General features: G+C 51.1%; 1 protein-coding gene across 16 annotated transcripts in view; it reads right to left on the reverse strand.

Annotated features, from left to right (window-relative positions):
* DOCK7 (dedicator of cytokinesis 7) overlaps positions 1-15,033 on the reverse strand; it is a 109,578-nt gene extending 94,545 nt beyond the window's left edge. For 14 of the 16 annotated variants that reach the window (XM_062617562.1, XM_062617561.1, XM_062617557.1 and 11 more), the window contains exons 1-2: positions 14,728-15,033; positions 4,579-4,684 (exon numbers count right to left, since the gene is read on the reverse strand). In XM_062617562.1, coding sequence (XP_062473546.1) covers positions 4,579-4,684; positions 14,728-14,765 — 144 coding nt within the window. In that variant the 5' untranslated portion in view covers positions 14,766-15,033. The remainder of the gene's footprint in view (positions 1-4,578; positions 4,685-14,727) is intronic. The other 2 variants (XM_062617556.1, XM_062617555.1) reach the window with 1 other exon arrangement.
* Between the last annotated feature and the right edge of the window lie 422 nt (positions 15,034-15,455).

Genomic DNA, 15,455 nt, shown 5'->3' on the forward strand with positions numbered 1-15,455 from the left:
AGCACCACAGCACAAGGAGCTGCTCAACAGAAGAATAAACTTGGAAAGAAAAGAAAGTGGTTTGTCATGAGGGATTATAACAGCCCATAATAAACAGCCCAGTTCATCAAATAAACAAAGCAAAACCCCATCCTGCAAGATGCTTGGGGAATTCTTTGGGAGGAAGTGCAAGCTCTCTGATTTCAGTGCATTCCATCAGTGGTGAGAAGCTCCAGCTCCCATGAGGGAATATTAGAATCATGGAATCATAGAATAGTTAGGGTTGGAAAGGACCTTAAGATCATCCAGTTCCAACCCCCCTGACATGGGCAGGGACACCTCACACTAAACCAGGTCACCCAAGGCTCTGTCCAACCTGGTCTTGAACACTGCCAGGGATGGAGCATTCACAACCTCCCTGGGCAACCCATTCCAGTGCCTCACCACCCTCACAGGAAAGAATTTCTTCCTTATACCCAATCTAAACTTCCCCTGTTTCAGTTTTAACCCGTTACCCCTTGTTCTATCACTACAGTCCCTAATGAAGAGTCCCTCCCCAGCATCCCTATAGGCCCCCTTCAGATACTGGAAGCTGCTCTGAGGTCTCCACGCAGCCTCTCTTCTCCAGGCTGAACAGCCCCAACTTCCTCAGCCTGTCTCCATACGGGAGGTGCTCCAGTCCCCTGATCATCCTCGTGGCCTCCTCTGGACTTGTTCCAACAGTTCCATGTCCTTTTTATGTTGAGGACACCAGAACTGCACACAGTGCTCCAGGTGAGGTCTCACGAGAGCAGAGTAGAGGGGCAGGATCACCTCCTTTGACCTGCTGGTCACGCTCCTTTGGATGCAGCCCAGGATACAGTTGGCTTTCTGGGCTGCAAGCGCACACTGAAGCCGGCTCATGTTCATGAACATCCTGACGCACGGAAGATGAGCACAGCACATGGTTTAACACCCGGAACACAAACAGCAGGGTGCAGGCACTCCTGTGATTCACCAGTGCTCTTAGAGAGACTTCCAAAAGTCACTTCCGAAAAATAAAAGCTCCTTCATGTAACTCCTAAGGCCTTCCCAGCTCCTGTGGCTCAGGAATAAACTGTCAGCGTCTTCTGCTCTGGGTTCAGAAATGACACCTCAGCGCTGCAAGGACTGCATCTTGCAAGGAGTCCCAGTTCAGCACTTTAGGTTCTACAGGAAAAGCCTTTGGACACAGATCTGTGGTTTGAGGAACGTGCACTGCTCCTAAAAGTGGCAGAAGGGTGGAGGCTGGCAACGATAAACCGCGAGCTCCGGTAGAGTCATTTAAAAGCAGCGTCTTCTCCCCAGCTCTACCAGATCCCAAATTAGAAGCAGTTCTGGCAGCAATTTGTCTGCTGCTTGTGAAGCAAAAGGGAAGCGACTTGCTAAAACTCAGCTGAAAGGTTTTTGCACCCATCCCATGTTCAACCACAGCCCTTCATTCACAAAACCACACAAATGTCTCCATTGGGCTGCATGTGATAAGACTCTCAGAGGAATTACCATAAGCAGCTACTGTTGGCAACTGTCAACAGAGAATCAGTGCTGATCTTATCTGGATTGTACCTATGGACGTGCTCAGCACGATGAGCAAGATGCACTGGATAGGAGCAGCCACGTCAGCACCATCATTCCAAGTCCTCCAGTTCCATGCTGCACGCTCCACGGTGCAACTCGTTGCCATGAAATATTCACATGAAACTCAATCATATGGCATCATTAATATAGAATCATAGAATAGTTAGGGTTGGAAAGGACCTTGAGATCATCTAGTTCCACAGTTTAGCACAGATTTCCAATTGAAACCCACACTATGTGCCCGAGTCTGGGTTTTCAAACCAGTATGGCTGCACAAAACCGCCATGCAGATTCAGGCCCTTCTGTTTCTAACAACACACGAACTTCTCCAGAGCAAGCAGCTATTTCAGCTCTGCAGCACTAATGCTTTCTCTCTGCATAATGCTGATTATCAAACCAGGACAGACAGGCAGAACGGATCCTGACGGACGCCTAAGGCAGGGAAGTTAACCCAAAACTCAGTATAAGCGAACCTCTGTCACATTATGCAGCCTCAGGGTACAGACTCATGACTTAACTAAATATACTTTTCCTCCAGACTATCTCCTACAAACTATCGCTCCATGTTAATCATGCTTCTGAAGAGCATCTCACAGAGCACAGAATTTAATAAGACAACCCAGGAGCTTATGACACCAACCATCACGCAATGCAGTTTGACAGGAAAGGCTCGGAGCCTGTTTCCAGTCAGAATGACCTTTTCCAGGATTTGTATAGATCCTTGCATGTATTTACTACAAAACACAACAGCAACAGGATAATGAGATGCCAGAACTGAAGACAGGGCTGATGATACAACGAGCAACAACTCTAATCCTGCATTAAGAGTTACACATGAAGATGAGCAGGACTGAAGCTTTGAGCATGCACACTTTGATGACGGCAGAATGGAGAAGCCTTAGAAATAGGAAGAAGTGGAATTAAAATAATAGGAGAATGGTTATGGTTGGAAGGGACCTTAAAGATATCTACTGCCAACCCCACTGCCATAGGCAGGGACACCTTCCACTAAAGCAGGGTGCCCAGAGCAAAAGGAGGTGACACAAGCTAAAACAGTCATCAAAACTACAGCTGGAAAAGGAGCAGCTTGGAGAGGAACACAGCAGAATTCTTGCTGCTGGAAGTAGGAAGGCAATTCAGCTGCTGGGAGTAAAAAGGCAATTCAGTCAACTTGTTCCAAGATGAAACCACATGGGAAACAAGTGAGACATGGAAGCCTGCAGGATGGACACCGAATGGGTCCTCAAAGTAGGCAGCTGCTCCTCAGCTATCCATTGCTGCAGGGAAGTGGATTCCATGACCCTGAGTGCTCCATCCAGTCCTACACCGCTAATAGCAGGGGTCCCTCCCTATTGCCTAATACTGGATTATGCAAAAGACCATAGAGAACTGCCAAGTCAGGGCTTCCCATTATCATTCCACACCCCTACAGAGATTGCTGCAATAAAGCATTAGCCCTGGACACACCACTCTCATTAACCCCTCCTCCTTCGCGCTCATTCACCATTAAGGCTGGGCTCACAGCTGACAAAGCCAGCCTTCTGGTCTCCTTGCACTCACACTGAGGGAAAGGACAGGAGTTCCAGCCCTTTTTGATCCCCAGTGACTCTGGCACAGCCAGATCTCCTTCAAGATGAACTTTCAGCCTGCAGCGAAGTCATTCTTCTAAGCCAGGGGTCAGCTGAGTCCTGGAGATCCCTTTTGAGATGGTACTAGCTCTAAGGACACATTTGTGCTGTACAGGAGTGAGCTTTAATGCATTACACTGGACACAGAGCAGCACATGAGAAAACTCTACAGGACCCTGCTCCAAAACAAGAGAAGAACTCTTGTAAACTCAGGACACTTGCACAGAGCATCAAATTCAGGGCATGCTTCCAGGACTGCCTGACCTAATCAACCCCCTCAGAAGAAAACAGGATGCTGTGATATTTGTTTCCTAAGTCGACTGCTGCAAAAGAAAGTTCTATGACCCAAAGCCACAACCCAAAGCAAAGGAACGCTTCCAGCCTGAAAATGTGTTGGGTGAACTCTTGGAACGTTTACCACCGCGATGAAGAGGTTTTGAAGGTTCCTGGTCAGCCATGCAGGAAAATCTGATTCAGAAAGGGTGATTCTGACAACGTGGCCTGCATTTCAGCCACTGCTGAAAGTGGACTGTAAACCTGTAAGTGAGTATGTATTGCTGAGGACCAGCTACATTCACTTGTCACGTTAACATTTAAATACCTCTGAAGAGTAGATGAGCCACTGTGGGCCCACTCTCAAGAGTGACAAAACCACAACAAAACAGTGATGGAGCTTGCAAAGAGCTCTTCATCGAATCATAGAATAATTCGGGTTGGAAAGGACCTGAAGATCATCCAGTTCCAACCCCCCTGCCATGGGCAGGGACAACTCACACTAAACCAGGTCACCCAAGGCCTTGTCCAACCTGGCCTTGAACACTGCCAGGGATGGAGCATTCACAACCTCCCTGGGCAACCCATTCCAGTGCCTCACCACCCTCACAGCAAAGAATTTCCTCCTTAGATCCAATCTAAACTTCCCCTGTTTAAGTTTGAACCTGTTACCCCTTGTCCTGTCACTACAGTCCCTAATGAAGAGTCCCTCCCCAGCATCCTTATAGGCTCCCTTCAGATACTGGAAGGCTGCTCTGAGGTCTCCACGGAGCCTTCTCTTCTCCAGGCTTGCCCAGCCATGGAGAGAACCACGCATGCACATGGGATCTAATGCAAAGCCCAGGCTCTTCTGGGATAAAACAACCAGCATCTAGCTGAGTGAGTCCCTTGTCCTACAAAGATTCGGCAGGAACACAAATTCCTACCTACACCAACTGATTTGCAAGATAGAGACCTCCAAAATCAGCAGGTTTTGCATGGAATTGCTTTCCTTAGGGCCATTTAAGTCAACAACCTGTCAATGCTGCAACTTCTTTCCAAATGGTGATCAAAATAACCCTGCACCCTTTCTTTGGTTCTCCACGTTCCACGCGTTACTTACGGTTGTATGATGAGAGACGCTGCCTCCAATATTGAGGTTCTTGAGAAGCTGGGGAGAGCCTCCATACTGCCCCGAGATCTGCTTCCTGACTTCAGCAGCTACGGTTCTGAAAGGAGACAGGGACAACGTTATCACTGCAAAAGAATGACAGTGAAGAGGGTGTATTAAATATGCTTTACACTGCTGCTGGAACGGAACCAAATGCTTGGTATGCTGGCTGGTGTAAGTGTCACCAGCCAGTGAGAACAGACCCCGTACATTAAATAACCAGAGAACCACAAAACTCTCACAAGGCTGCACATACACATTCTTCACAGCAATCGCGTTCTCTTTCCTTCTGTGAACTGCTCTTTCATGCACACCTGTGGCAACAAAATGCCTGTGACCCTGAACACACATAAACTGGTTCCCAGCAGGCTCTTTCCAGTTCCTACCAAGCAAAGCTCTCCTCCAGTGCTCTCCACATCCCTCAGCAGTTCCAAGCCTGGTCACACATCTGCTCCTGTCTTCCACTCTCTCATCTGAATCCCTGGGTGTTTCATTTCTGGGGTTTGCAGTCACAGAGATAAGGACCAGCAGACCCTTTCCACCCAATATCCAACCCCTTCAACACCCAGCTCAGGGCCAGAAGAGCAATCCCAAGCAGGATGGGTTGAAACGTCCAGGGAATGACACACAGAAAACAACCAACTGGGTCAGAACAAAACCCTATTTCCCCTTCCACATAAGAAAGGCAGCAGTGGGGCTGTAGTGACAAGCAGAGGGGACACACAACACACTGGCTAGCAGGGCACAGCCTTGTGGTCTCTGCCAGAGAAGAATCCCACCTCTGGGCAGCTTTCCTCTACACGAAGGAAAACCATAGATCAACCTTTCCATGCCTGGAGGGTAAAACCCACACTGCACCCCTCCGGGGTCTTCTCTTTCCCTCAGTAAGTCCCATTGTCACTGGTAAGCCTGAAGACACAGCAGTTGGGTAAACCCACCAAGGGAGTAAAGGAAGAGCACAGGGGAGGGAAACACTCATTGTCAAAGACTGCATGAACAAACAGCCATGGGTCAAGCCTTAACACAACCACCCGCCTTGTAACCCAGCAGTGGGCTCCAGCTCAGCAATGGAACTGGGATAACCAAGGATTTGAGTATGGTAGAAATGGTTTTGTTTCAAAAGCAAACAAAAAACCCAGACTCTTTCACCAAAATACCCCATTTTGTTGAAAAGCTGCTGATTACCCCCGGTCTACAGGACCTCACCAACACAAGAGTGAGAAATCCACTCCCAACTGTTATTCACCACTATGTTGTTATGTGTTATAACGTGTTATGGCAGCACTGCAGCCTGCTCTGTCCCCCAGAACTAAGTCCCAGCTCCAAAGAGATGCTAAGCAGTGTGTAAGAGATGCAGAGGCTGCAAGGACATGGGTGATTTTCCTCCTGCTGTGTCAGCAGTCTCTGTGGGAACAGCACCATGACTAACTGACGGCACTCAGGGCAACCTACTGCATATCAGTGTGGCACATGAGCTGCTCAAATCATGGAACCAGTGAATGGTTTGGGTTGGAAGGGACCTTAAAGCTCATCCAGTTCCAATCCCCTGCCACGGGCAGGGACCCCTTCCACTGGACTACTGCCTGTCCAATAAAGATGGTTAAACTTCCCTGAGCAAAACCTTGGCATCAGGATGGGCTCCTCACTTCAGGACTGCTGTGACAGTGAACACTGGGGGCAAGTGGAGCCAACTGATGTCAATGGAAGCAAAGGGAACTCTAAAAGGGAACTAGCTGGGACAACCGAGCCTACCATGGAGCGCAGATGTTTCCTCAGGCCAGAGGGTGGGAGGAAGAGTAGCCAGAGGAAGCTTTATTTTGTCTTCTACAGAAGTGGACTGCAGAAGGAAAAACAAAACTAAGAGTTCCATGTATTCTGGCTGCAAGAAGTCATTTCCTTCGGGTTTGCCTTTATCCACAGGGGACCATGTCTTCGCTTCCTGCTGAGGATGGACAGCGTTCAGGCTGCTGGAGCACCCTTGGGAAACCCATCTTCCTTGCTCCCCCCATGCGCAGCACACACTCACACACACACACACACATGTGAGATCAAACCACACAAGCTGCTGGCAGTTATAGGAAGATCTGGGATGGATTAAAACAGCTGCTTGGTATGGAAACGCATCCATGGCTCAGGAGATTTAAAAGCTTGGCCCCAGGACACAGGCAATCTCTGCTTTAAAGCCAATCTCTTACTCAGTTTGGTGTAATGCCTGACGCGAAAGAGCTTATTGTCAGGGATTCAGCCCCTCGCTCGCTTAGGCAATGCCCAGCCATGCTACTCGGCACTGCTCCTCTTGTATGAACCCGAGGTGTGCTTTGTGACAGGCTCCACTGGGGCTCTCAGTCCCTTCTGTACGTTGGTCTCAGCTGGGCAGCTCTGCAGTGCCTGGGAGCTGTGCTGTGTTTGGGGCACAGCTCATAAATACACCCTTGACTCCAGCGACAACTGTGCTTTAGCCAGCCTGAAGTGGAAGCAGGCTTGGCTGCAACCACTGTCAGTAGCATGGGGCTTGGAGCAAGCTGCTCTAGTGGAAGGTGTCGCTGCCCGTGGCAGTGGGTTGGGACTGGATGAGCTTTATAAGGTCCCTTCCCACACAAACCAGTCTGGGATTCTATGACCCTGTATTCACCAACGTTTTGAAGACCACCTCCCCTCATAGAAAAGCACTATTCTTCTGACATTTAGAAACCATCTTCCAATGTAATCTAATCACCAACTGTATTTTTGGGTAACCTATACCCATTTGGGTTTGTTCCAACATCACCACTTAGGTTCAACAGCTCTCTTCCCACTCCTTCCTACTCACAAGGTGTTCACAAGAATTAGTTGGATTCCCCCCCCCCCCCAACCTTCCTTCTACAAGGCTAAGCAAGGTCAGACCCTGCAACAGGCTTCCTGCTCCCCTGGTCACCCTAATGGCTCTTCTCCACACTTGCTCCAGTTGGCAATCACGCCTTTAGCACCCTGTTTCCTCCTATCATTCACTCCAAATACAGCCAGAGCAGGGCTTTGGAGAACCAAATGTGTATTTTCCTATTGAGAAAAGCACCCCAGCTGACTACTTTTAGGGCTGTTTTCTCACTTCTTCATCACAGAAGTTCACAGTTTCCCCAAAGCTGATAAGACACTTGCCTTCTCCTCCTCCATTTCCAAAAGCTGTTTGTCCATGACAAATGCCATCTATTCTAGTAAGACCATGTTATATTATAAACCTGGAGCACCATTTTTAACTAGAAGCTATGCTTCCTAAACCAACTCCAATTAAAAAGTGGATTGCACCAAACCCAACCAGGGAAGAGAAATAAATCCCACAATAGTCTCCCAATGGAAAAAATAAATCCAGTTGGCAGGACAGAAGAGTCATTACAGCTCCTGATCATTAAAAGGACAAATGAAAAACTGCCTCTTTAATAACTGCCTTATATTCAACATGTAACCCGGGATCCTTAGACAAACACTGCAGTTAATTACAGCCCACAGCCTCATGAATGTCTATGTTTAAAGTACATCTTCCTCAGTCGCTTCCTTTCTGACCTTCTTCACCGGTTAATTATTGTGTGCGCACGAGGTTCACACAAAGGAAAAAGACAAAGGAGGAAAAACAAGCCCCTTGGAACTGGCTTCTAAAGCAAAACAGGACCCGCCATTCTCAAAGTACTCCGAGCTGCAAATAACAAACTGAAACCATTTGCTTGCACTTCCATGTTTCTTCACTACACACAACAATCACTTCTGTTTCTACGTGGCCTACCCAGTCAAAACCAAAAGGTGATGCTTTTTTAGTTCTCTTTTAGCTTAAGCAGCATCCCGGAGACATCAGGTCTTCATTTTGCCTTCCTGAGGGTCACCAAGGCTTGTCCAGGTGGGTCAGGACACAGTCATCTAGCTCATCTGCTGCAGTGATTGGAGGAAGTCTCTCTTCTCCACAGCCCTCCCCACTCTGACAGAGCAGTGCAAAGGGGTCATTTCTGCCCATGCCTCTCATCACAAAACTGTTACTCCAGCCTGTTCTTCATCTCATGGGTCACGTGCAGTGACTCTACACCCGGAGAGCCTCTGCCTCTTGAGAAAGACAGCCTGGTACAGTGAGGCATCTGTGCCAAGCCATAGCATAGCTGCTTGTTCTCCGTCAGCAGCAGAGAAATCTCTATTTACATGGTTTAGTTTTTAAAGTGAAAGCATCCCGTTTGTTCAGCCAGCTCCCTTGTGTACAGCTTTGCACATGGCTGCAGGTGTCTCTCCTACTATACTTGCTATGCTTGGATGGGGATCTCCAAATCCAAATGGCACTGGCTGGTTGTCTGTCCTGCTGAGCAGTTGAGATGAGCTGTTGGGATGTCCCTACCTGCTCCCCCTGGGCTCTCCTGCCAGCAGGTCTGCTCCATCCATGAGCTGAGTCACCAGGGATGCACTGCGGTGGATGAGGGAGAGCTCTGGCCCTGCCAGTTCAGCCGTGCCCTGGATGCAGCCTTCCTCCCAAACCAGAGCTCCTGCTTCCTGTGGAGTGAACTCCTTCCCCTCTGAGTGAAATGGGTTTGATTTACAGCGTGACACTGAGGAAATACCCAGCCTGATCCTGACTGCTGCAGGGTAAATGTAGGTTCTTAACTTAACACAGATGAACAACATATTCCCTTTCCCCTTACCATTGATTAAAACCGAAAACACCATATAACACTGCCTGTGGTGCTCTTCTGATCATATTTGATTACTGAGGCTGAAAGCACCACCACTGGGCTGCAGTGAAAGGAGTGAGTCCCAAGACACCTTACTGTGAAAATAACCACAGGATGGGATTCTCCAGGAGAGATCAAAGTCACATCTCACACTAAGAACCCCGACCAAACGAGGAAGCCTTGTAAACAGCAGCAGCTCTGTAGGGATGAACTGTGCTCCCTGCCTTCCCGCTCGCCTTAAGCCGACAGAGATTTTCCTAGGAGAAGTCAGTGCTGCTGCCTCCTGCACAAGGCACCCACATCAGTTGAGCAGGAAAAAGCTGCTCTGAAGCTTATTAAAAACAGCTTCTGTTATCTGTGACAGTGTTTTGACAATGCAAATGGCATCTGGATGTGCGAAGAGAATAAACTGCAGCGAGCATCCTGCTGCGACCACATCTGTGGCCTGATCCAGTGCTCAGGGGAAGCCAGTGACAGCTTTGTTATCAGTTTCAATGGGTGCAGGTTTCACACATCCCCGTTTACCCTGAGGCAGGGCAAAGGCGGCTGTCAGTCCCCCTAACACGTAGTTCAGGCAGTGTAAAAGGGCTTTACATGATCAGGAATGTAAATTTATCCTTCCCAAGTCACCTTTTACAGTCCAACATAAAGGCAAGCTTCAGCAGAGATAAGATGCTAGCTCTGAAGGCAGAGAACAGCAGTGTTTTCCCCTCAATTCAAAACCATACAGACAACAAGCTGTGCCCACTCCCAGGATCTGTCCATACACACTGTGAGGGCCCTGGAGGATGGGGAGTTTCCACATCACCGAACATCTGAGAGCAGGGTCACCCCCTTTAAACAGGGCTCTGCTGAAGACCCCACCAGCCCCGGACAGCAGCACCTTCACACAGTTCCCATTCACATGGAAGCACCTCGGAAAGGTTGAACCCATGGGGGTGAAAATAATTTTCTTCAGATTCCATTGAGAGCTAGGGATGGGAAAACTTACAGCCCTCAGCAAGAGAATGGAGACCAGGGTAACAAAGTCGGAGCTATCCCAGGCACAGCTGCGGGTTGGGCAGAGAAGAGATTCAGAGCAGCCCTGCGGAGAAGGACTTTGGGGTGTTGGTCGATGAGAAAATGAACATGAGCCGGCTTCAGTGTGCGCTTGCAGCCCAGAAACCAACCGTATCCTGGGCCGCATCCAAAGGAGCGTGACCAGCAGGTCCAAGGAGGTGATCCTGCCCCTCTGCTCTGCTCTTGTGAGACCTCACCTGGAGCATTGTGTGCAGTTCTGGGGTCCTCAACATAAAAAGGACATGGAACTGTTGGAACAAGTCCAGAGGAGGCCACAAGGATGAGCAGGGACTGGAGCACCTCCCGTATGAAGATAGGCTGAGAAAGTTGGGGCTGTTCAGCCTGGAGAAGAGAAGCTGCGTGGAGACCTCAGAGCAGCTTCCAGTATCTGAAGGGGGCCTATAGGGATGCTGGGGAGGGACTCTTCATTAGGGACTGTAGTGACAGGACAAGGGGTAACAGGTTAAGACTTAAACAGGGGAAGAAGTTTAGATTGGATATAAGGAGGAAATTCTTTCCTGTGAGGGTGGTGAGGCACTGGGGGTTGTGAATGCTCCATCCCTGGCAGTGCTCAAGGCCAGGTTGGACAGAGCCTTGGTGATGTGGTTTAGTGTGAGGTGTCCCTGCCCATGGCAGGGGGGTTGGAACTGGATGATCTTAAGGTCCTTTCCAACCCTATTCTATGATTCTATGATTCTAAGTCACACTCTGGGCCTCGTGTGAGGCTGAAATACATCACACAACAGAGGGTAAGGTGGGTACATTATTCCAAGTCAGAAGGATCCCCTTTAACTGTGGGAGAAGTGAAGGAAGAAAAAAATTCTTTCCAAGGAAAAACACTTTCAAAATGGTGATGTTCTGACCAAAGCAGCAGCTCTGGAATAACCCAGTGTCAGGCTGGTCCACGAGCACTGACAAGGCACTGAGACAGCGGCTCAGCCAAAGGCTACAGGAGTTTGCCTGAGCTGGGAATGCTGCATGATGCCTAAAGGGTGATTTATTTCTTTTTCTGAATTTGAACTCCAAGAAACCTGCACAGCTTTTCCCCCGCTGCCCCTGGAAAGGCTGGAAAGACACTGGAGTGCTGCAGTACAACATGCTTCCATTATTGGGGCACTCAGGAAGTCGAAACCAACCTTTTGGTGGTTCGTCTTCTACATCCCATTTCTCTGCCAAGCAGCCTCATACCCAGAAAATGGGATAATGCAAGTGGGAATGCAAAGCACACACAGGTGAAGGGGTGAGTACTTGGTGGGGACAGCACAGGATAACCCCAGAGGGTCTGGACACAGCACTGGCTTGGTCAGTGCTAACACCCAGCCCTGCTGAGAGCAAACAGGCAGCTTAGCTGGTTCCTCAGGAACAACCTATTGACTGCTTGGGTTTTAGTGACACATCTCAGAGACTGAGCTTTATGTCTGCTGGCATGGACCCTGCCTCCCACTAACTCTCCTCTAGTCCCCCAAACACCATGCTGAGCTGATCGGGGGTATTAAACAGAAGTACCTTTGTTCTTAGACTGAGACGGAAACAGTGCCCATGCAGCTACACAAGCACCACATGCAGAAGGGCATGTTCCGATGTAGCTTAATACAAAATTTGTTACCAATATGTTTCCAATTAAAAGTTAACAATTTCAGGTCTTATTAACCCAGTATCATAGGGTTTTCCCCAGTAACTTAGGGCTTTCTTCTGCACTCAAGAGGAATTAGTAAGTACATGTGACAGCCAAAGTCCAGGAGAAAAATCTGTTCCAGTTTAAAGCCTTCCAACAAAAGGGCAGCAGGACCCAGTCAGAGATCTATCTTGTCACTTACACAGACATTGTGAAACTGCTCTAGCACTCACTGGTAGCTGCCATCCCCAATATTTAAAGACTCCAGTAGTAATAAACAGGCACCGCATGGCACTGGAGCTCTGTGCGTATCCTTGAGGTGCACCACACTGGTTGAAGACAGCCCAGGGAGTAAACCATGGCTGTGAAGAGCACATCTGTGGTCTATCCAAGACACAGAACAGCTGATTTCACATTTCTTTTCCTACCACTGCTGTAATAACCAGCTTAGGAGCTCGCATCTGTTTGGTACATAGGTCTTGAAGTAATTAACCTCTGCGGATCTGAATTGCATCCCATTTGGATTGCAAGCTATCAGGCAAACCAAGAGCAGCATGGCTGTTTCCTGTGAATAAGACAAATGCTATGTCTACCTCCATGAGTAAGCCAAACGGGAGGGCAGAGTGTGAAAATGGGATGGATCTATTCTTCTTTAAACAATGGAACCGGGGAGGGCTTCCAGCAGCCACCAAAACAGCCCTCAGGACTTCCGTATGCTGCCTGCTTGAATCTCTCCTCCTCTCAAACAGTAACACAGCAGCTTCTTCGGTGTCAGCATGAGAAGGGCCACAGCTCAGCCTGGGCACCTCCGGCTACAACATCTCTTCTGTCCGCAAGTTTTTGCCTTCACATGCACTGGATGTGCAGCCAATGAACCAGGAACTTGAGATTTCCCATAAGACAATGCTAGAATACAGGAAATCCCAAAGAGGAATACAGCAGCATATATAAAATGAGTGTATTTATAAGATAAGCATAAAAAAGAGCTGGAGATGCAACAGCTCTGTCCTAGGAGGAGCAAACCTCACTGCAGGGCACCCATGTCCTGCTGCAGGCACAGCCTGCACAAACAGCAAGCCCCACAGTCGAACAGGACGTGTCAAAAAGCCCACCTCTACCTGCACACACGTCCTGCTGCCGCTTGCTTGGCTTGAACACGCATCAAACGGATTAGATCCAAAGGTACCCAAAGGTGCACAGCTGTTGTGGCTGGCAAAGAACCTTAAAGCTCCTCCAGTTCCAACCCCTACCACAGGCAGGGACACCTTCCACTAGAGCAGCTTGCTCCAAGCCCCTGTGTCCAACCTGGCCTTGAACACTGCCAGGGATGGGGCAGCCACAGCTTCTCTGGGCACCCTGTGCCAGCGCCTCAGCACCCTCACAGGGAAGAGCTTCTGCTTAATGTGTAATGTACTGATTAGAACCTACTGCACCGAGCTAGTGCCCAGCATGGGCAGAAGCATGGTGTGCACCCGCAGTGGTCACCCCAAGGCCATTCTGTTCAGCTCCAAGGCTGCAGAACTCTTAGGCTCTCACTTCTAGTACTTGCCTCTCATGTGATGATTTCTATGACTACAACCGAGATCCAGGAAAAACGGTCTGGCAGCAAATCCATCTCTCTCCAACCCCGAGGCTTTGATCTGCCATATTAACCCCTGGCTGGTGCACATCAAGGCTGGCAGAAAACCACAAGAGAGGAGCGATGTTTTCAGCCCTGTCTTCAGATGGCGAGTGAGGCGGGATTGATGCTGTTCCTTCTGCCTCCTACCCAGCCTTTTCCTTTGACCTCCTTTTATTCTGCCTGTGACCCTTCTCCACCACAGCTCCTGTACCTGCAACAGTTTGTAGCTACAGTTTTCTCATTCAATGGCATGAAAATGATACTTTTTCCACTGCTGCCCACAGCCTTCTGAATAGCACCAGCAAAACCAACGGCTCCCCCTTTCATTCTGCTGCTAATCACGGCAAGGAGAGAGGCACCATGGGCACCAAGGAGTAGCTGGCCAGAGCTGCAAACCTGGAACCACACACACCTAGCCTGGCATATAGATCTGCAGAAACCTGGGATTAGAAGGCAATTCCTATCAATATCTCTATTTAAGACAAACAAACACACAACTTTATGGAACACAAGGAGCCTCGAACAGCTCTGCCCGTCCAAGGAGCGGTGCCAACACGAACCGGCCGCTGCTCACACACAAAAGGCAGGGAACCCTCTTCTCCATTTTGCGGGCGCAGGGAAGCGGGCGGGCAGGCTCGGAGCTGCGGGGCTCCGGCCTCCCGGCCCCGGCGCTCCCGGCCGCGGGCAGCGAACTCGGGGCTCCGGCACCCTCGCAGCGGCAGGAAAACACCGTCCGCGCTGCCGAGAGCGCCGGGCCGCCCATTGTGCGGCGAGAGGGGCTGCACAATGGCCCGGCCGGCCTTTGTTCGCAGCGAGCTCCATTAAACGGCTCTTTTCCTCCTCTTCTCTCCCTCCCCGGTCCCCGGGGAAGAGGCGGGCACGGCGCGCACACACGGCCGCAGCCCCCACCCCTTTGTTGCGGGCCGACGGACGGGGGGGACCCGCAGCTTGGGGGGGGGGCTGCTCACGGCAGGCCCAGAGCGACAACACGGCCCGGCCCCGGCCCTGTCAGCAGCCGCGGGCCGCGCCGGGCCCGTTCGCCCCTCAGGGGCGCGGTATCGTTGGGGCTCCCGGCTCCCCGCCGGCCCCTCCGCAGCCCCGGTTCCGCACCCCCCGCCCCGCGGTACCTGCTGATCTTCTGGGCGAAGGCGCGGCGCTCGGCCATGGCCGCGCTGCGGAGCTCGGCGCGGCCGCTCCTGGGCGCTGGCGGAGCCGGGGAGCCGCGAACGGGCGCCGTAATGCTCCGCGGAGGCGCGCACCCGCGCGGCGCGGCCGGCCCAGCTTCCCCCCCACGGCGCCCGCCCGCCTCCTCCCGCTGGCCGGGCAGGGGCCGCTCCTCGCAGACATACGGCGGGGCGGGCGGGCGGCCCCGTTCCGCTGCCCACCCACCGGTGCCGGGCGCTGGGACCCGACCCGCTCCCGGCCTGGGGCGGGCTTCACCCAGCGCGTCCGGTCGGTGCCGTGGTGCGGGCGGGGCGCGCTCTGGGCTCGGCTCGCTCCGTTCCCATGTGCAAACGGAGCGGGCTGGGGGTATCGCTTGTATCAGCGCAGGTCCGCTCGTGGTTAGGGAAAATGGCTCGTCACCAGGGTCACACCAACCGGCCCTCACCCGCGGCCGGGGGAGCTCAGCGGGAGGCCGTGGGCGGCTGTGGTCTCTGCTCAGGACTGCTGCCAGGGACCCACATGGGCTCACCCCTAAAACAGTGCCAGGGTCTCACACGCTTACCCCAGAAACTCTGCCAGGGTCTCCTGTGCTCACCCCTAAAACACTGCCAGGGTCTTGTGCATGCTCACCCCTAAACCACTGCCAGGGTCTTGTGCATGCGCACCCCTAAATCACTGCCAGGGTCTTGTG

This window comes from Pezoporus occidentalis, unplaced genomic scaffold (genome assembly GCF_034315485.1).
Source record: "Pezoporus occidentalis ecotype Australia unplaced genomic scaffold, CSIRO_AGI_Poc_V1 ctg198, whole genome shotgun sequence".
In the NCBI taxonomy this organism is placed as follows: domain Eukaryota; kingdom Metazoa; phylum Chordata; class Aves; order Psittaciformes; family Psittacidae; genus Pezoporus; species Pezoporus occidentalis.